The following is a 20,765-nucleotide window of genomic DNA, read 5'->3' on the forward strand; positions in this document are numbered from 1 at the left end:
TGCGTGGCAGGGGGGTGTGCTCCTCCCTTAAGTGCATGTAAAATGAATAGCAGAGGTCTTCCTAATTGTGCCACTTACTGGTATATCCTTTGGATTGTTTCACTATTTGACACATTTTCCTATTCATCTTGGCCTACGTTACAGGGGAAATGAGGTCAAGGGCAGAGGATAGATTTAAGAGATATTTGGGGATAGATATTCATTTATGTACGTATGTATGTATGTATGTATTTAAATCTTCACCTGAGGATATGTTTACTGATTTTTAGAGAGAAAATAAGGGGGTGAGGGGAGAGAGAGAGAGAGAAACATCTGTGTGAGAGAGAAACAACATTTGGTTGCCTCCTGTACTCGCCCTGACTGAGGATTGAACCCACATCCTTGGTGTGTGCCCTGACTGGGGGTTGAACCCTCAACCTTATGGTGTATGGGATGATTCTCCAACTAAATAAGCCACCTGGCCAGGGTTGGGGATAGATATTTAACACTAACAAAAATAAACCCTGTGAGTCATCAGATGTTAGCATTAGTCTCATGGAAGAGAGGTGATTTGCACAAGGCTGTAAGATAAACAAAACTTGCTCAGGACTTTTGACCTCAAGTAAAGAGATTGTTCCAAAACACCATGTGTCCTCCCCGGGCACATAGAAGAATGGTCCAGGTGATTAATATCAGAATTGGGCCTGGGACATAAAAGTGGTTCCGAGAGTTGGATGTTTTACTCATAGTGCTACAGGTTGGGCAGGCTCCCTTTCCCACACATAAGGAGCCATTTCTTGTTTTTTAATATTTCTCTAACCTTTCTACTATAGGCTCTCATTCAGAAGCAATGAGTTTAAAACCCTTCACCTACCCGTTTCCAGAGACAAGGTTTCTTCATTCAGGATCTAATGTGTATAAATTCAAAATCAGATATGGCAACAGAATCAGGTAAATTTAAAGGGCGTTGGGAGGTGGAGGGATAGAGCAAAAAAGAAAAAGAACTCATGGACATGGTGGTGATTGTGGGGCGGGGGGGAAAGGGATGGGTAGAAGTGGAAGGAGTATAAGGGGGATAAATGGTAATGGAAAAAATACAACAAAAATAAACTATTAAAAAATAAAATTCAAATAAAAAATCAGATATGGCAACAGCCACAGGTAAATTTAAAGCTAGGAGGGTTAGCTTTTGCAAACAGGTTAGGACATTTTCCCTCAGGTCGACTTTTCTCTGCCTTCACCTAGTCCAGGAGACTGGCTGAAGTAGCACCTTGTAGGACTTTCTTTACAAGGTACTTTATATTTCATATATTATATATTATTCATGTAAGTTCCTAAACTAGTGATAGCATAACTTTGGGGCGGTGGTTCTTAAAATTTTTTATCTCAGGACCTCTTTGCACTCTTAAAATTATTGAGTATCCCAAAGTTTTTGATAATGTGGATTATACCTGTCAATATTCATCATATAAAAATAAAACAAAAATTAAAATAACATACTTATTCATTTAAAAATAATGTCATAATTTTTTAAATTGATTTTAGAGAAAGAGGAAGAGAGAGAGAGAGAGAGAGACATTTCTTGTTCCACTTATTTATGCACTCATTGGTTGCTGCTTATATGTGCCCTGACCAGGGAGTAAGCCCGCAACCCTAGTGTGTCTGGACAGTGCTCTAACCGACTGAGCTACAGAGTCAAGGCTACAGTGGTAGCTTTTTTTAAAGGTTAATTGCAATGTGGAATCTGAAATTGTATCAGTGAACTTTTTGAACTCTGCTACATTAAAATTCATTGGTCTATCTTGTTCTTTGAATGAATCTTTTACCTAGAATGATCTTGTAACATAATGCATTTCATTGGTCATTGGAAAACATTGGTTCACTGACTTATTCAGATCATCGAAATGTCAACACATTTCATTATACAGGAATACCTCGGAGATATTGTGGGTTCAGCTCCAGACCACCACAATAAAATGAGCCGTAATCTTTTTGTTGGTGGAGAGTTTTGCCTTGAATTTGTAAAAACTGCAGTAACTGTGAAGCGCAGGAAGACAAAGCACAATAAAATGAGATATGTACAGTATTAAAAAGTCATATTTGTTAATATCACTAACAGCCTCATCAGAAAAATGTTTTAAGTATTTGGAAATTGCCAACCTCACAGTGGTGGACAGAAGTTCCCCAAAGCGCAAATTTTTGCTTGAAATCCCAAAACTTACCATTGATGAAAAAATACTATCTGTTGTCATTTGATAATAGATACTTGAATTGATAAGCTCACTGTTCATCTTTGAGAAAATGTCACATTCCCAAGTCTAATAACAACCATAGTTTGTATGTCAACTGACCATTCAAGTAAAATGCTGTTCCATGAGAAGAGCAGGTAATTTAGTTTGCAGCTTAATCGCACAAGTGCTTTCCCTCCAGACGACTCTGGTATTTCTGTGGGCACAGAAGTGCTTTATGCATACTTTGTTTTATCTATAGCATATTAAAAATACATGTATTCAAGAGTTGAGATTTTATAAAATTATGAAATTTTTACTGCTTCCTCAAGGTTATTAAGTGAAGGTGGATTTTTTTTCCTGTGCAGCAGTTAAGGTTACTACAGCTGCTAGTACAGTTTCGTGTGGCTGGCTTGATTTATGCTAAGACACCAGCAATTTTGCTCACCATTGCTTTTGCTCTAATGATTACAAATGTTAACAGTGAAAAAGGCAAATAACATCTTAGTATTACGAAAATAATGTTTGCCCTTGGAGGGTCTTGAGGACCCCTAGGGGTCATCAGACTATACTTGACTACAAATGGCCTAACAGATTAGTAACTTTCGCAGTGGGAATTTCAGGTCTTGGCAAGTTAGTGGAGAAGGTATTTTGGTATATAGCCTTGTACCAATTCCCAGACCACACCGCATAGGTGATCACTTCCTCCCATGAGCTGTGGGGTCAACATACATGATGATTGTTATTTAGTCATGTTTCTTTAGCTCAGTGGAAATGTCATTTTTGCTTTACAGTCTACTGTCTCCAGAGCCTTCCTTTTTGGCTTACTTAGCTCTTATTTATTTACCTTCTAGAGAGGAAGATGTAGAAAATAAGGAAGTCATCGTCCAGGAGCTGGAGGTAGGGAAAGAAGCTGACAACTTCTGGGAAAGTTGTTCTTCTGAGGATGTGTCCATATCCAGACTTTAATTATTTGTTATTACCAACTGAGTCACAACCACCACTTGATTACTTGGCTTCTCCCTGCCACATTTCCTCTGCGAAGATATTTTACTGTTTTTCCAGGGAAATTAAAGCCTGTATCCTTTTTCAGTTTTCCTAGTTGAAGTGTCAGCACCTTTGAGGCTGAGAGTTATTTTGTTTCTACTAGAGTTCCCAGCCATGGGCAGCTCTCTTTTGTGGCAGCTGGCAAAGAGGAAGCTTCCGGAGGACTGGAAGGACTACTGCCTTCCAGGGCTCTGGGAAACCTCACCATCTCAACCACTGCTGGTACTTGACGTTCAGGAAACTGAACTGTAAATACACAGACAAGGCTGCTGTGTCTTCATGTTAATTGGAAACATTTGCCATTGCTTTATTCCCACTTTATTTTCATTCCTTTTCTACCCAGTTCCTCTAGCTTTAGGTTTTCATATAGGAAGAAGACTGAACAGGTGGATATTTTTGTAAATTGGTAAAAGCACTGGGCAAGGGGCTGAGCCACTAATTATCTGTGTGACCCTCAGCAAATCATTTATCTCCCTGGGTCTTGATTGCCTCATTGGTGAAATGAGAGTTTTAAAGGTTTTACTTATTTATTTTTAGAGAGGGTAAATGGAAGGAGAAAGAGAGAAACATGTGTGAGAGAAACATTGATTGGGTGTCTCTCACACCCTGCAAGCTGGAGACCTGGTCTGCAACCCAGGCATGTGCCCTGACCAGGAATTAAACCTGTGACATTCCAGTTCATAAGCCGGCACTCCATCCACTGAGCTACACCAGCCAGGGCCAAAATCAGTTTTAAAGTCATTTAATCTCTTCTAACTTCATAACTCAGTGATTTATGACTAATGTGGTTTATTAAGACATATGCTGCCACACTTCAAAGAATTCAGATATAATTAAATTCACAAAACTCTATAAAAACCAAAAATTTGAGTCATAGCCCCAAAGATACCTGTGGCTCTTTGGCTACGTGTGGAAACATACATTAGGATCTTGCAGGACCTCAGAAACATCATTATAAATAACAATATAGGACTGTGACAGTTTTTTGCTTATTTTAATTGTGAGTAGAGCAGATTTATTTCGCTTTGCTCCAGTTAATTTGGGCAGAGAAGAGCTCAAGGTAGCATAGTTAAGTGGTGAGAGAGCATGAACTTTAGAACCACTCAAACCTGAATTTGAGTTCCAGTTCTGCCTTCACAGTGTGACATTGGGCAACTGACCTACCTTCTCTGAGTCTTTTTTTCTTTTTTTACCTGTCAATGAGGTTGATAAATAATGCCTGTTTTCACGATTGTGGTGAGGATTAGAAATAGATGTGTGCAATGCCTGCCACCTAGTAGCTCAATAAATGCTAGCGAGACAGCATTTATATAAACATATAATCATACATCTTCAAAGTCCTTTTTATATGTTATTTTTCTCTTGCTTTTATTAGTTTTGAGGCAGGGATTATTATTCTCTTTCATTCATTTAGAAAACATTTATTGATAGGCACCATACCTTAATTGTTAAGATATTCCTAGGTTCATATCTTGGCTCTACCATTACTAGCTATGTAATCTTGAATAAGTTATTTCATCTCTCCTTGTCTCAGTTTCCTCATCTGTAAAATGAGGATAATAGAAATGTCTATCTCATAGGGTTTTATGAGAGTTAATATGTATCAAAATAGTAACACTTGCCATTGTGATTACTCAATAAATATTAGGTATTAAAATTATAAGCTAGATACTATGCTTAGTACAGAGAATACAAAGATAAACAAGACATAGTTTCTACCTTCTGTGAACCCAAATATGAGGAAAATGAGGCTTAGAGGGAATGACAAACCTAGGACTGAAATTCAGATTTTTCCCCATAAAAAATAGTCTTTTTATGATCCCAAGTTGTTTAATTAGTATATACTGATAAGCACAGGTTAATTAGAGGTTAACCAATTAGGATTTTTAAAGAGTAGAAGAAAATGTTTGACTTAAATTAAGCAAAAGCAAAATAACTTTATATCAGTAAATCAGTACTATTCAATATATCAGTATTTTTTCAATATGTTTACTGGAGACCTGTTCTGCATCATCCGTTATGGTAGACACCCTAGAAGGGATACTAAAAAAAATCAGGTATACAAGTCCTGTCTAGAAGGTATACAGCCATGCAATATGAAAAATAGACATTTATTAAAGAAGATACAAGACACAAGAAACATTGTATATAGGACAAGGATGCCTCAGTCCCCTTCAAAGCAGGCACCTTGGGACCTCACACAGTTCTCTGATCGCCATCAGCTGCCCTTTTGTATTTTCCTGAATCTCGTTGACAGTCTGAAATCTCTTCCCTTTCAAAGGTGATTTTAGTTTGGGAAAAGCCAGAAATCACAGGGTGCCAAACCTGGGCTGTAGGGGGGCTGAGTCAACTGGGCGATTTGATGTTTTGTCAAAAAACTGCACAAGACATGATGCATGAGTGGGCGCATTGTTCTGATGAAGCTGCCAATCACCAATTGCCCATTGCTGTGGCCCTCTGAATCATCTGAACAGTTCTGGGGAGGAACGTTCAAGCTAAACACAAAATTTGATGCAGATCTGTTGCTCTACTTGCTCAGGCATTTTCAATGCAATAGCCACACAGTACGCATGCTCACTCAATGACATCTACCGCTCCCACTGACTAGTACAGTGAAGTCACCATTGTTCATGCATGTGCATTCCAGTCCACTCTCCTTGGCTGCCAGGTTACATTGATGGCGGGGCAGACCATTCTTGTTACATTAACAATAGCTGGACTTTTTTCTCGACAGACTGTGTATATTCTACCTAAACAAGGTTTCTCAGTAAAGAAAATAAAACATATGTATGTGGAGTGTAGTAAAGGCCCAAAGCTAATTACTGTGCAGCTTGAGACTAGCGGTTAATTACAACTTGGAGACTCAGGGAATATTTTCTGAAGATGGCTTTGAATGGTACCTTAGAGATAGGTAGGATTTAGACATATGCTGATGAGTGGAAAGGGCATTTCAGGCAGAGGGAACAGGCTATGCAAGAGCATAGACATGGAGATGTAGAAGGCACATTCAGGGAACAGCAAATGGTTCAGCTTTAATAGAATATGGGGTATGTGAAGGGCCATGACAAGTATAATTGGGAAGATGAGCTGAGGCTAGAGAGGATTAAAGTCATTTCAAATGTTTTTTTCAGGACTCTATTCGTGTGGTCTTGGGAAACTTGGACAATCTGCAGCCATTTACTACAAAACACTTCATTGTGTTTCCCTGTATCCTTTCATTTCGGGGTGGGAATGAGCTACAGCTCACATTGTTGATTGAACTAGAAGTGACAAACCTATAGGCTGTTTGGAAACAACCTATAGGGCAGGGAAAGGAGAAAGAGTCTTATCCCTAAAATAGTACTCAGGTATTGGTACTGATGTCTTCCTGCACTCCTTAGCACCATATCCCAGATAAAAGCAGATGGGAGAGAGTGTCCCACCTGAAATTCAAACGTGGGGAAATTGTCTTGGTCCCCTATCCATTTGTTTTGACTCTCTACGTGGAGATGAAATGGTTTCATGAAAACCTGTTACCTGGTGAGTAGAATGACATGAAAACCTGTCATCTGGTAAGTAGAATGATGGAAGTATGTGTGGTAGAGAAGAAAAAAGGGGAAGGTTGAAGTTCCATGGGTTAGCATTGCAAGCAGAATATGGCAAAAAGGTCGGCCAGACTACGCTCTAGTACCACACAGTGTAGAGGTCAGAGGCATGTGCTCCAAGCTAGACTGCCAGTTCAAATCCTAGTGGCTTTATCACTTAATCTGTGTGACCTTAGGTAAATTTCTTAACCTTTCTGTGCCTCCTTTGTGAAATGGTGAAGAATAATAATAGTACTTATCTCTTTGAGAGCATGTTGTTAAATCATTAAATATATGAATACTGAAAGATGGAAAATAAGTACAAAGTCTTGACAGAGTGATCACTCAGTGAAAGAGACCTATTATATAAATACTTCCTTCCATTTTAGAGTATTCAGTGACTTTCACTGAGTATCTTAAAATGATGTCTCCCAATTTTTAACCTCTAAGGGCCATCGTCCTTTTTACTCATGGAGGGACAAGTAGACACCTGCCAGTTTGATTTGGAAAAGGTTGCAAAGGCCTTGCCTCAAAATATCTCCCCAAATAATTTGTCACTGATGCCTGAAGTTCCACCTTTTGTTTCATAGTAGGGACCCCCATTTAAGTGGCATATTGTTAGAACATGGTGTGAAGCAAACTCTAGAACTTTCAACTTGTAGATGATAATGTTCTAAAATAGAGGAGGAAGAGATTTTTAAAGACTGTATTTCTAGGATAAGTGGTTCCAGGCAGAAGGGAGAAGAGCATACATGGAGGTTTTGTGTAGGACAATTTTGAAAAGTAAATGGTAGCCAGAAATCCAACTTGATCCATTATGACATTTAAATTTCCTGTTGTAGGAAAACCAATAAACGACAATCCTCTTGGGTTGGTAAGTTGCCTTTTGTATATAATGTGAAAATTGCCTTTGTTGCTTCACGTTGTCCAAAAAATCCTGCTCTAGTCTCTTCCTTTAACTTTGTCCCTGTTGCTGCCCAGATCCAATCAGAATTGTATACATGAGACCACCTCTTTCCCCTTGGCTAGATTTCTAAGACTGTCTCTAACAGAATGTCTGCCCTACTTGAAAAGCTGGCAAAGTTGCCTTTGGCAACTTAAAGGTGCAGTGTTCACTGTGCCCTCCTGAACTGTGAGCACCTCTGGAAAAGGAGGAGTCACAGGCATATGGTTCCTCTCTGAAGGTCGTAACCGAGAAGGAGGCAGCAGGAGCCATGAGGAAGAAGCGAAAACGCACGGAAGTGTCCAGCTCCCCCAGCAGTCCAGGGCCGGACAGGTCGGTAGTGCCGGGGGGAAGTCGGAATCCTGCATTCTAGTCAGGCCTTGCCAGCTGCTGCTGCTGGTTTATCTTGTCCTTGAGTGAGTCACCTTCTCAGGGTTTCATTGGTACCTGGCTATGCCAGTGGGTGGACTAAGGAAAGGTAGTAAGTCGGTATTTGCAGTGTAATTTGAACACAGTACCTTCTTCAGCAAAGTAGGAGGTACTTTGTCTGTTTATTAAGATGAAGGCCAAGGAAAAAATGCAATCAGACCTATACAAGTGCATCCAAAATATATTCAATGAGTACTTACTATGGTTGTACTACCAAAAACACAGTGAGAAGGCACAAGATTTAAAAAGCTCCAGGATATTATACAGGAACATAGGGAAACCTTCAAGGGAGTAAGAACAAATAAAATGTAATTCTGTTTTGCCTAGTGAGCAATAAGCTTTTAAAACTCTACCTTAAAAGATAGTCCAGTTTAAAATATAAATGTCTACAAGAGGGTATGTACCAATTATTGGATGAGGTGCTGCGATATTAGGTGGAATATGAGCACATCCCTAAAATGTTGAAGTTACTATTGAGGAGGATGCTTATTTTCTTCTTTTGATTCTCTGGCAGGGACAGAGTGAGTCAGTAAGACAGTTCAGTCATTCTAATTAGCACCCACAGAGGGCTGCTGGAATAATCCAAGGTGTGGTTTGCTCCCCAGCCCAAAGTGCTGTCAGCCCAGGTTCACAGAGAGCTGCTCCTTTCTTTCTGGGACTGTGTGGGCCCCAAGGCACTCAGGAGCAGTGAAGGTAGACCATGAGGAAGCCAACTTCTGCACCCTCCTAATGCACAGGGCCGTGAGGAGCTAGGAGACTCTTCCCCCAGCCAGGTGGAATGTGAGGGTGCTTGGAGCTGTAAGCTTTGCTCGGTTCCACTTAACTGAATTTTCCGTGGAGATGAAGCTTCACGTCTTCCCTTTCTTTGGGTTTTGATGCACAATCAGGTATTTCAAAACCTGATGCCTGCTGTCAATCCATTTTTCTTTTCTCAACCACTAAATTCCTAAATGTCTCAAACTGGGATTCTTCTGTGAATTAAAGCAGCACCCAAAGAGAATTTGGCCACACAATTTAGTCTGCAGGCCAGGAGTGGTATAAAAATAGCCAACCTGCTGAAATATTCATTTGAGCCACGTTTGCTTGAATGTGGTGATGTTGTTGCTGGCAGTAACATTTCCTGGGCTTTTCCCCCGACCTCAGGGCCAAGATGAGGACTTGCAGCCAAGGTCCCAGCAAAAAGAAGCTCCTTATGGAAACCAGCAGGGTAAGCACTACAATGGAGGCTTCGAAGCTCTTGACTGTGCCTGCTCTGCTACAAGCTAGTCAGGGTTCCTGTTACCAGCACATCTTGGTCCTCACTACAGGCCACATTGAGTGAACTCATTCTCAGGTTTCGCCGTCTGCAGAATTGCATCCAACCATTCCTTCCTTGCCACAACCTGTCCCAAAAGCAGCTGCATGACACTGTACACATTGATGAATCCTTTCGTTAAGAGTTCTATTCTCAGCTTAAAAAGCCACTTCTTGTACTCTGCAGTTCAAATAAGAAAATAGGACTGTTGAACTGAGGTAGTATCCAATATAGAATGTTCTCTTTAGAAACCTTTTTGCCTTCCTCCACACTGGGGTCTGAGTCTAGGAACATCGAGTTTTTACAGGCAAGCTAGGCATGTAACGGCCCAGGACCCTGGTGAGAGAAGACTCATTTAGAGCAGTGATGGGCTGACCCCAATAGTATTTGATTTTATTTGTGAGGTCTGTCCCCCATTTAGATATTCATATATCTGCTACTCCTCCATTTCAGGGCTTCTTGTTCTTAGTAGTCTCTAAGTAGTCTCTAAATAGTACCCTTTTTCTTTTCCTTCTCTCTTGAAATTGCTCTTATTTTTACTTTTTTTCCTCTTCTCTCTCTCCAAAGTAGCTCTGATGTTAAAGCATCCACACATTCTTGACTCACCTCCCTCGCCTTCCCAGGACCCATTACATGATCAGTTAGTAAGCAAACATTTATATTTACACTCATTCAACAAACGTCGACTGAGTGTACTATGTGCCAAGAACTAGGGGTATCACGCTCTCTCCTAAACAAGCCAGCTGCGTCATTACTGATAGATGTGCTGTGTGTAGGAATCGAGGAAGCACAGGAATTAAAGGGACTACAAGGGAGAACCTCACCCAGCCCAAGTGGGTGTGAGGGAGGGTTCCTCTAGTGCTCAGGAGGGGAAAGCACAGTGCCATGGAGACTGCAGGCCAGTGTCCCCGGAGCCTGGTGTACAGAGCTGAGAGAGGGCACTGGAGAGGTCGGCACTGGCCGCATCACCGAAGGCCTTGAAGCTGCCTTCAAGATTACAGGAACTCCCTAAAATATTTTTAAGTAGAAAAGTGAAATAATTTTCACTCCTAAATGATTATTCTCTCTCCTGTTTGCAAGGCATTGTGTTAGATGCAGGAGTACACCCAAACATGTAAAATTTGGTTTCTTTCTAGAAGCTTATCATTTAGTTGGAGGAAGAGTGAATCCTCTGGGACTCAGACCTCTACCTGCGGAGGCAGGTGTGGGCTACAGGGTCTCTTCGTTCCATGACCACCTGGTCTGTGGAGTGATTTTAGGCAGATGGTGACTCTCTTCTGTCCTCTCATCCTTTTGAGAGGAAGAACTGAAAAAGTGCAAGAGGAGTACATGAAGCTCTGCAGAACAAAGACAGTCTAAACAACCAACAGAATCACTGTTAAAGGAACATTTCCTTCACTCTCTACCCTTTGTACCTTCCTATTCTTAGTTTGACAGATCATCTCCCTCAAGAACTGTACCCACATTTTCTTATTCAACATAATTACCTTTCAGCCTGATACTTAGTTTAGAAAAACACTGAGCACAAAACCCCAAAAGGAACATGTTTATTGGTTTTGACTCAAAGCCCAAAGACAGACAGTCTCCACTGTAGACCCTGTTCCCAGAGGAAGGATTTCTCCTAAATTAAAGTTATCACAGTGACTCTCAGTATAAGCCACTTGAGCTAGAGAAATTGAATTTGCTCCTATGGTCCAATGCTTAATATTTTCTCTGCCCATTAGAGGAAGTTAAGGTGTAGGATCACCATGTGGATTATGCATGTCTGAACATACTGAGACCCTTTAGGGGGAAAGCTTAGACGAATACAACACATTTCTGAATAAGATCTCTTATTCCATAAAAGGTGTTTTGGGGAGAATAGGAAGGAAGGGCAGATCCATTCCCTTTGTTACTCCATTTCCCAGACTTGGAGATCAAGACTTTGGAAGGATTAAAAAAATGGGGGAGAACACATAAATGGTCCAGAACTGAAACATATTGTCGTGTGCATAGTTTTTTGTTTGCTTGCATGCTTGTTGGTTTGTTTGTTTGCCACCTCTGCTTGAACTGCACTCTTTTTTTAAAGGTTTTATTTATTTACTTTTTAGAGAGAGGGGGAAGGATGGAGAAAGAGAGTAAGAGAAACATCAACGTGTGAGAGATATATCTATTGGTTGCCTCTCACATGCCCCCAGCTGGGGACCTGGCACGCAACCCAGGCATGTGCCCTGACTAGGAATTGAACCTGTGACCTTTTGGTTAACAGGCCATTGCTCAATCCACTGAGGCACACCAGCCAGGGCTGAACTGCACTTCTAAGCAGATCTGGCCCTGAACATACAGAGGACAACCTTGTGTTTGGTTTTCAGGGTATTGTGTCCTTTTGGATGTCCCAGATAATACTCTCAGTCTTTTTTTTTTTTAATTATATTTTATTGATTATGCTATTACAGTTGTCTGGTTCTTTCCCCTTTGCCCCTCTCCACCTAGTACACTTCACTCCCTCAGGCAATCCCCCACCATAGTTCATGTCCATGGGTCATGCATATAAGTTCTTTGGATACTCCATTTCCTATATTGTACTTTATATCCCCATGGCTATTCTGTTACTACTTATTTGTACTTCTCAATCCCGTCACCTCTTCACCCATGCCCCCACACCCCACTCCCATCTGGCAACCATCAAAACACTCTCCATATCCATGATTCTGTCTCTATTCTTCTTGTTTTCTTAGTTTGTTTTTTAGATTCAATTATTGATAGATATGTATTTTTGCCATTTTATTGTTCATAGTTTGATCTTCTTTTTCTTAAATAGGTCCCTTTATCATTTCATATAATAGTGGTTTAGTGAGGATGAACTCCTTTAGTTTCTTCTTGTCTGGGAAGCTTTTATCTGCCCTTGGATTCTAAATGATAGTTTTGCTGGGTAGAGCAATCTTGGCTGTAGGTCCCTGCTTTTCATGATTTTGAATATTTCTTTGAATAGAATAGATTTGAATAGAAGGGATTTCTAATCCCTTCTAGCCTGCAAAATTTCTTTTGAGAAACCAGCTGATAATCTTATGGAAGCTCCCCTGTAGGTAACTAACTTGTTTTTTCTTGCTACTTATAAGATTCTCTCTTTGTCTTTAACCTTTGGCATTTTAACTATGATGTGTCTTGCAGTGGGCCTCTTTGCATCTATCTTGTTTGGGACTCTCTGAGCTTCCTGGACTTGCACGACTATTTCCTTCACCAAATTAGGGAAGTTTTCTTTCACTCTTTTTTTTTTCAAATAGATTTCCAACTTCTTGCTCTTTCCCTTCTCCATCTGGCACTCCTATGATGCGAATATTGGACCTCTTGAAGTTGTCCCAGAGACTGCTTATACTACCCTCATTTTTTCGGATTCTTTTTTCTTGTTGTTCTGATTGTTTGTTTTTTTTTTCTTCCTTATGTTCCAAATCATTGATTTGATTCTCAGCTTCATCCATTCTTCTGCTGTTTCCCTGTTAATTGTTCTTTATTTCAATTAGTATAACCTTCATTTCTGACTGGATCTTTTTTATGCTGCTGAGGTCCTCACTAAGTTCTTTGAGCATCCTAACAACCAGTGTGTTGAACTCTGCATCTGAAACTTTGTTTATCTCCATTTCATTTAGCTCTTTTTTGAGTTTTGATCTGTTCTTTCATTTGAGCCATGTTTCTTTGTCTCATCATTTTGGCAGCCACCCTGTGTTTGTTTCTATGTATTAGGTAGAGCTACTTTGACTCTGTGTGTTGGTAGCATGGCCTGATGTGGTAAGTGCCCTGTAGGGTCCAGTGGCACAGCCTCCCCTGTCACCCAAGCAGGGTAATCGAGGCACACCCTTTGTGTAGGCTGTGTACACCCTCCTCTTGTCATTTAGCCTTGGTTGCTGTTGGCAGATCAATGTGAGGGATTTACCCAGGCCAGTCAGCTGCAAAGACTGGCTGTGACCCCTGACCTCCAACCCCTGCCCTCTGTGGAGGATCAGCTGTGCAGGGGCAGGATGGTGGGACTCCAGTGTGGCCTGTAGCCGTCTGCTGGGTGCACTGGCCCTGGGGTTTCCCAGGTAGTGAAGGCCCAGGTCAGCCCCCACCTGTGTTTTGCCTGGGGCCACCCTGCCTGAGCTATGGCTGCTACTTGTGTTGGGCTTCGAGATTCCTAGGAGAAGCCAAGCTGTGAGTCTAGGCTGGCTGCGGATTTAGGAAGTTGTGCAGCATGAGCCAAGACTAGCCATTCATATGGAAAAACAGCTTGGATGGGCTGGTAAGTTGGGTGGGGCAGTGTCTGGGGACCCCCAAGGCGGGATACCCTCAGTCTTATTTCAGACTATAATGTTTTTTTCCTCTCAACATTTTTCTAAGAAGAACCCTCTCAAGATTTCAGTAGAAGAGCTAAGGTACCTTGTGAGAGGACTTTCCCGTTTTAGAAGTAGGCTTGACCTCTGCCCTAGGGCTTTTGCCTTTCTGGTTCCCACTGCCAACGTTCTTAGATGCTTTCATGAGGGCCGGTGCTGCGGCATTTAGTCCCAAACCATAGTTTCATTAAATTTGTAAGAATCATTCCCTCAAGCTAAACATCAGAGCTGGACCCTCTGAATTGCATATCTACCCTATCTGGAAGAGGTAAGAGATGGTCTTCTTCCTCCCCAGAGTTTCCTTTCACTTTTAAAAAAAAGTCCCCATCCAAGGATATGTTATTGATTTTAGAGAGAGAGGAAGGGATAGAGAGGGAGAAAGAAAAACATTGATATGATAAACATTGGTTGGTTGCCTCTCATGCACACCCACTGGGGGTCAAACCCACAACCTAGGTATGTGCCCTGACCGGAAATCCAACCCGTGGCCTGTTGGTGTATGGGATAGTGCTCCAATCAACTGAGCCACCAGGCCAGAGCTTTTCACTTTTATCAGAATGTGGCTTAAGTGGCCATCTATGTGGTCTAGAATGTGATGGTTTGTGGTAGCTCACGTTGGAAATACCAGCTTATGCTTGGGATAGGGGCTACGTCCTAACTTCCCTAGGTGCTTGCCGTGCTTCTTCCCCCCAGGCCTGCCTTGATAGTCCACAGCCCCTTGCTCCAGAATTCTTCACCAGCAAAGTGGCTCAAGGAACCCCCCAGCTCTGCTGGGGAGTCGGGCCCTCAGGTTCTGCCCAGGTGAGGGGAGTGGTCAGTTGGCAGAGATTCCCAAAGAAAATACATGAACCATGTTTCTGATTCTCAGGGTGTCTACCAAAGTGTAGGCTTGGAAGGAGGTTGTAGGATGTCCACAGAAACCTTATAAAGTGATAGCACAAGGAGAAATCATTAGATTGTGTGGTAGGGTACTCGTTGCTTATGCTGTGGTCACGTTTCCCCTGCCCCAGCTCTAGCCATGCTGGTTGTATTTACTTGTTAATGGCACTGTGCCTTCATACACCCTGACCCTGTCTGGAATGCCCTTCTTCTCACCATCTCCTCACCCCCGGTAACCCCCATTATGACAAGACCCCACTTGTACACCAAGGCTCCGTTCAAATAGCCTTTCCCCTGTGACGCCTCCCTTGACTAACCACCACTGGCTCTATCCATGTCTCCCTCATCAACCACAGCACTTTCTACAGACATGGGGCAGTCTTACCACGCTGTCTTATAACACTTAAGTCTTTATGTCAGTTTTACCACATAGAGTATACATTTCTCCACAGTAAAGTTAAGGTTCTCTTACCTTCTGAAACCTCAATATTCTGTCCTTGTTAATAGTTGGCACTCAGTAATATGGAATGATAAATTAAACCCAGCTTGGTTTGTTCCGGCTCTTAAACCATGTGATTTTAGAAGGACAGTGGTTCAGAAGCTGAAATGGGAAAAGAACGGTTATTTAGACAGAAATCTAGAACATGCCTGGGTAGTCAGAAGCCAGGCCCCAGCACTGATGGGAAATTAATAAAGCAAATAGCATTCAGATTCCCTAGCTGTATGAGAGTAAAGTTTAAAACTTTCCTTGGTCCTTTTTTTTTTTTTTTTTTTTTTTTTATCAGAACAGGGAAAGAAAAACCCAGCAGGAAAGTCAGGAGACCTCAGCATTTGATGTCACTGATGTCCAGGAACAAGGTAGGTTCTTTTAATAATTGTCCTGTCCCTTTTAGTTTTCTGGTGAGCAGAGCAGCACAGTGCTCTAAGTCTGAGTGTGCTCAATGGGTGATGTGCCTTGTTCCCATGGAGGTGCCTGCTGATCACCCTCAGCCTGGGGCCTGCCCTTGAATCACAGAAGCCACCCCTCACTCAGCTCCCAAGAGGAGTAAAAGGAGGCAATGCATGTCCTTCCTGTGCTTTTGATAGTGAAACTGATACTCCCAGTATTTCAGGGCATTTCCATGTGGGGTGATGTGTGTCACTTTTTGTATTCCTGGAGTATGAGCTCTGGGAAGCTGTCTCTTCTCTTCCCTTCGGACGTTAGTGTTAACATCGAAGGTGCAGCGGATGCATGGCAACACTGGGAATGCATGTTGAAGGGTTGCCCTTCCAGCTTGCTGCTCTTTTACCCAGCATGGAGATTCCGTGTGGAGTGCAGCTGTCACAGAGGCAGGGATGTAGTAAGCGAGTGAGTTCTTCAACAAGCTGTCATCCATGTGAAGACACCAGCCGTGGTGGATGGCTAGGACTTGAGTAGTATAAAAACCTCAGGGGCCTGACTTTGAAAATACTCCAAGGCCAGAATAGCATCTTACCAAGTGAGATGAAATTGAGAAAGTCAGAACAAACAAGTCACCTGGCTTCAAAAAAAACCTGCTGTGAGGCTGCCCTCGGCTCATGCTGTGAGTGTCCTGCCTTCTGCTCCCATCAAAGTCGCCTATGGACTGACGCCATTCCCTTCCTGCGTGTTTTCCTTGCAGATTCTAGGTGGGAAGACAGCCTAGTAGGGGACATTATCCAGCCATTGGAGGAGAGCAATCCATCTCCACCTAAAGGACCCACAGACCTGGGGACCAGTGGCTTCTTCGGGTTTTTAAGGTAAGACAGACCTTTCCTGCCATCAAACTGCGACCCAGAATGAAATAATTCCAGAGTCGGTCTCACTGAGTCTCTCAGGGAAATTAGAATAGAAAAGAAAGCAGATTATTGCATAATCCCTATTTTGTCCAGGATAGATGATGCAAATGAGTTTGAGCACAAGGACCCTAACAGTGAATTTATATATTTTTTATTTTTAAAATATTTTATTTATTTATTTTTAGAGGAGGAGGGAGGGAGAATGAGAGGGAGAGAAACAATCACATGCAAGAGAAACAATCGGTAGCCTCTTGCATGCCCCCAACTAGGGACCCGGCCCACAACCCATGCTTGTGCCCTGACTGGGAATCGAACCTGCAACCTTTAGGTTGTCCAGCCGACACTCAATCCACTGAGCTACACCAGCCAGGGCCCTAACTGTGAATTTAATAAAACTGCCTCTTGTTCATTTTCACACAGCCCGCCCCACTCAGTGTGCCCAGCATTGGGCCTTGTTCCATAAATAGTGCTTGGATAGAGACTGTTCTCATTGTACTTGGCTCATTTAGATGATTTGGTGACCAAAATGCTTCTGTTCTCCCCTCTGAATCTGGGCTGTCTTTAGTTATTTTTGCAGAGGACAGTTAGCAAATCCCTTTATCTATCTAGAGCTCAGCCATCCCATTGCAATTCTTTATTTCCCTCCCTGAGTATAATCTAATTTGGGTACCTTTTCAAATGCTGTTCCAGACTTGAATTTCCACTCAGTGGTTCCCCAGAGCAAAAATGCCCCAGCTAATGGAGCCCTAATGCGACCTGGGAGAAGAGAAGGGGACCTCTGGAGTGTCAACCTCTTCTGCTTGCTTTCTTGCAGCTCTCTCTTCCCGTTTCGGTATTTCTTCAGAAAGAGCAGCCAGTGAGCCTTCCAAACATGGCAGTGGCAAGAGTGGCCTCTCCCAGTGATCCTGCCCACTCTGTCCTCTGCTTGCGACATTCCAGCCATGGGGAATGCAGGCCCCAAACTCCCTAAGTCCTCTACTTGGTTTGCCCTGTCCTTTGCCCCTTTCCAATGAAATGTTTTTTTTCAATTTAAAACACTAGGAAAAAAAATGGAACTTTCTAATGTGTTCTAAATGTTTGAGAATTGTACTGTTTTGAGGTTCAATTTAGGTCTTTCATCTCTCGCACTTAGAATCCTAAGATAATAAATTATTTATGAACAGTTATTGACTGAGTTCAGTGAAGTAGAGTGTGAGAAAGAGCAAGTCCTTCCCGCAAGATACAGGGAAGCAATGCCCGAAACCTCCCCTGGGTCTACCTGGCTGTTGTGGACAGGATGCTCTGGGCAGGTGGGGTCTGTACCTCACCTCAACCTTTAAAGTCCCCTGCCCAGGTTAGGGAATGGGGTCTTGCAAGACTCACTGATCTGAGCCCTGCTGACCCTCAAAAATCATCCTCCCTCGTTCACCCAGTTTGGGCCCAAAGTGCAGCCTCTTAGTAGATGAATGCTTCCCACCCATCTATCCCTCTGGCTTTTGACAATAATGCAGGTAAGTTTACTGAATTGCCTGACATTGGTCCAGGTTAGAGCCGCTGGGGAGAGCAGGGCCCCAGCTCTGTCTTCATTGAATGCAAGCGCTGAGCTGGGACAGACAAGTTAGACTTGTGTTTTGTGGCCACAGAGGGTGAAAATAATTGTTGGGAATTTAGGGAAACTCATTCTGGTTGAGGACAAAGGAATCACTTTTTTACCTGTTAGAGATGTTTAATATTAGAATGGGCCACCTCGTGAAGTGATGAACCCTTGTCACCTCTGGTCTTCAAACAGCTGATTTGTCTGTCAGACGCTGGAAGGTTCTCATGATGTTGGGGCTGGACTGCTTGGATCCCTTGGAGATCCCGTTTGCCGCCTTCCCCTCGGGTGGGGAGAAGAGAGGTGGGCTGCTGTGAGAGGGCCTGGGCCCGAGGAGAGGAGGGCTGGTGGGGAAGCCATCCTGTAGCGGGATGGGAGGACTGGGGGCAAGTTGCATTCACAGCTTTTGCCCTACCGGCCCAAACACGGCCTGCTTCAGGAAGCAGCCAGAAGGCACAGCTCCACAGTCTGGAGGCCTGAGTGCATCCTGTCTCAGGCTGGCTTACAGCGAAGCCTCGGCTAAGTCGCCTTCCCTCTGGTTATTTTCTCATCTGGAAAACGAAGGGGCAGGATTTGATGAGCTCTCAAGCAGCTTCCAGCTCTGGCGTCTGCGCTGCTGGCTCTGACCTGAGCAGCTCTGAGAGGTGGTGGCCCTGGGGTGTGGGCCACCTTTCCTTCTGGTTTCCACCCCCACCCCAGCCCTGCAGCTACTGTTAACTAGGGGCTCTCTGTCCAACTTGCCACATTCTTGTCCCAAGTCTAATTTAGCGCCAGGCATGGCTAGCAGGAAAATTGGGTTCCCAGCCTGCCCTGACATTAACTGCATGTGTGACCTTTAGTAACGTGCCTCCTCTAGGGCCTCACCTGTAACCAGAGAGAGAGAGCAGGACTAAACGATGGGATCTGCTGCAATCAACAGCTTCAGGCTCTTCCAGGAGTCGGGTCCCTGTTGTTCCAGGGACTCGAGGTGGAAGGGGGGGGGTCCCGCTCTGTAGCTGACGCCCAGGTTGAGAAGCCCGCCATTTGACAGTGAAAGTGAACCTCTGACGTGGACTTAGAATCCCCCTCTCCCCGTGGCTGTGCCACCAAGCACATCTCAAGAGGTGACTTCTGGTGTCCCCTCCTGTGTACATGAGAACCTCCTCCCAGACCCTTCGCTGCAGTGGAGTAGGGAGCAGGCAGGGCTGAGTTTAGTAGTTTTAAGGTTGGGGATGTAAGGCCCTCAGTACGAGAGCGTCCTGCCCAAAGCCGCACAGCAAAGGGAACCCAGGTGGCCCAGTCTTGGGCCCTCTCCCTCCAACTGTGCACAGGCCACCCCTCCACCGGCTCCTTGGGCTTTTCTCCACATCTCGCTTCCCCCAGCCCTGGACATCGGGCAGCCTTTGGACAGAAGGGAGGCGGTAAGCAGCAGAAGCCGCCCTTCTAGGACCACACCTCAGACGAGGGCAGAATCTTCCAGGTGGGATTGCTCTGAGGCCTTTGGCAGAGCGGCAGCCTGAAAGCTGATCTCCAAGAGGGCGTGGCTTCCAAATGCTGGCAAATAAAAATCTGGAGAACCAGCACCAGCCAGAGACTAGCAGCAGGCACGAGGAGCCACTCGGCAAGCCACTCAGTCCCTGGGCCTTGGAAGTGGTAAGCCCCCGGGCAGGAGGAGCCCTGAGAGGGCCCGGGGTCCTCATGCGGAGGGAGGCAGATGTTTGTGTTCCACATGGTGGGAGAGATGCGGGGGTAAGTCACCACAGTGGGCTGACATACGAGTCCCATCCAGAGACAGTGGCTCACGCTGACACCCATCCAGAGAGACACAGGCAGATGCACACATACCCCCGAAGGCAGGTGCAGGGGAACGCCAGCCCCACTCCCAGGCTTGCCTCGCCCCAGTCCGACAGGTCAGCCTAGCCCTGCCCATTCGCCTGGAGGCAGGCAGCGTTCAAAAAACTCCCCTGCCCACCTGCACGCCCATCTGCAGACATCTGTCTCCCCACTGTGTTTCAGATGCCCATGGCCTCCCCCAAAACCCTGCTCTTCTGCCTGCTCTTCCTGGTGATCACTGAAGGCTGGGGTCAGCAGGCGGCCATCCCGGGCTGCCACTTGCACCGTGAGTAACCCTTGGCACAGAGAGCTGGGTGGGAGCGAAGAGCTGACGGACTGGATGGCGGGGCGGGCAGTCCCCTTGACGGACCAGCCTCAAGGGGGCGTGCCACAGGAGCTGGGCGCATCTTCGCAGAGCTCTACCACTGGCCTGTCTCCTCCTAGCCTTCAATGTGACAGTGCGAAGTGACCGCCAAGGCACCTGCCAGGGTTCCCATGTGGCACAGGCTTGTGTGGGCCACTGTGAGTCCAGCGCCTTCCCTTCCCGTCACTCCGTGCTGGTGGCCAGTGGCTATCGACACAACATCACCTCCATCTCTCAATGCTGCACCATCAATGGCCTGCGGAAGGTGAGGGGCCCAGCCCCGTGGTGGCTCACTGAGGGCTGGGGGAGGTGGAGACGGGGGTCTGAAGCGGCCTGACGAAAGGGACTGGAACACGGATCCCTCTCCCCCACAGGTGAAGGTGCAGCTGCAGTGTGGGGGGGACCGGAGGGAGGAGCTGGAGATCTTCACGGCCAGGGCCTGCCAGTGTGACATGTGTCGCCTCTCCCGCTACTAGTCTGCCCTTGGCCCGGCTCCCTCCTCTTGGTCAGA

General features: G+C 44.5%; 2 protein-coding genes across 2 annotated transcripts; both read left to right on the forward strand.

The window, feature by feature from the left end:
* The first annotated feature begins 653 nt into the window (after positions 1-653).
* MAJIN (membrane anchored junction protein) lies at positions 654-17,409 on the forward strand. Its single transcript, XM_054570627.1, has 8 exons — positions 654-661; positions 813-930; positions 3,062-3,107; positions 8,002-8,093; positions 9,333-9,396; positions 15,494-15,566; positions 16,349-16,466; positions 17,320-17,409. The coding sequence occupies exons 2-8, from the start codon at positions 830-832 to the stop codon at positions 17,363-17,365; spliced, it is 540 nt and encodes a 179-aa protein (XP_054426602.1). The 5' UTR covers positions 654-661; positions 813-829; the 3' UTR covers positions 17,366-17,409.
* Positions 17,410-20,073: 2,664 nt separating this feature from the next.
* On the forward strand, positions 20,074-20,730 carry GPHA2 (glycoprotein hormone subunit alpha 2). The gene is made up of 3 exons (XM_054570909.1): positions 20,074-20,176; positions 20,335-20,519; positions 20,629-20,730. Exons 1-3 carry the CDS (start codon positions 20,074-20,076, stop codon positions 20,728-20,730), a joined length of 390 nt encoding a protein of 129 aa, XP_054426884.1.
* Positions 20,731-20,765: the final 35 nt, after the last annotated feature.

The sequence above is a fragment of the Pteronotus mesoamericanus genome, unplaced genomic scaffold, assembly GCF_021234165.1.
Source record: "Pteronotus mesoamericanus isolate MK-2021 breed Mesoamerican mustached bat unplaced genomic scaffold, CSHL_Meso_final contig_214, whole genome shotgun sequence".
NCBI classification, from domain to species: domain Eukaryota; kingdom Metazoa; phylum Chordata; class Mammalia; order Chiroptera; family Mormoopidae; genus Pteronotus; species Pteronotus mesoamericanus.

Bases quoted from the DNA above. Each gene is read 5' to 3' on its own strand.
- MAJIN (XM_054570627.1), top strand. From the start codon at position 830: ATGAGTTTAAAACCCTTCACCTACCCGTTTCCAGAGACAAGGTTTCTT. The intron at 8,094-9,332 runs GTCGGTAGTGCC...CCCCGACCTCAG, and splicing joins AGCAGTCCAGGGCCGGACAG to GGCCAAGATGAGGACTTGCA. The intron at 15,567-16,348 runs GTAGGTTCTTTT...TTTTCCTTGCAG, and splicing joins CACTGATGTCCAGGAACAAG to ATTCTAGGTGGGAAGACAGC.
- GPHA2 (XM_054570909.1), top strand. From the start codon at position 20,074: ATGCCCATGGCCTCCCCCAAAACCCTGCTCTTCTGCCTGCTCTTCCTG. The intron at 20,177-20,334 runs GTGAGTAACCCT...GTCTCCTCCTAG, and splicing joins CCCGGGCTGCCACTTGCACC to CCTTCAATGTGACAGTGCGA. The intron at 20,520-20,628 runs GTGAGGGGCCCA...TCTCCCCCACAG, and splicing joins CCATCAATGGCCTGCGGAAG to GTGAAGGTGCAGCTGCAGTG.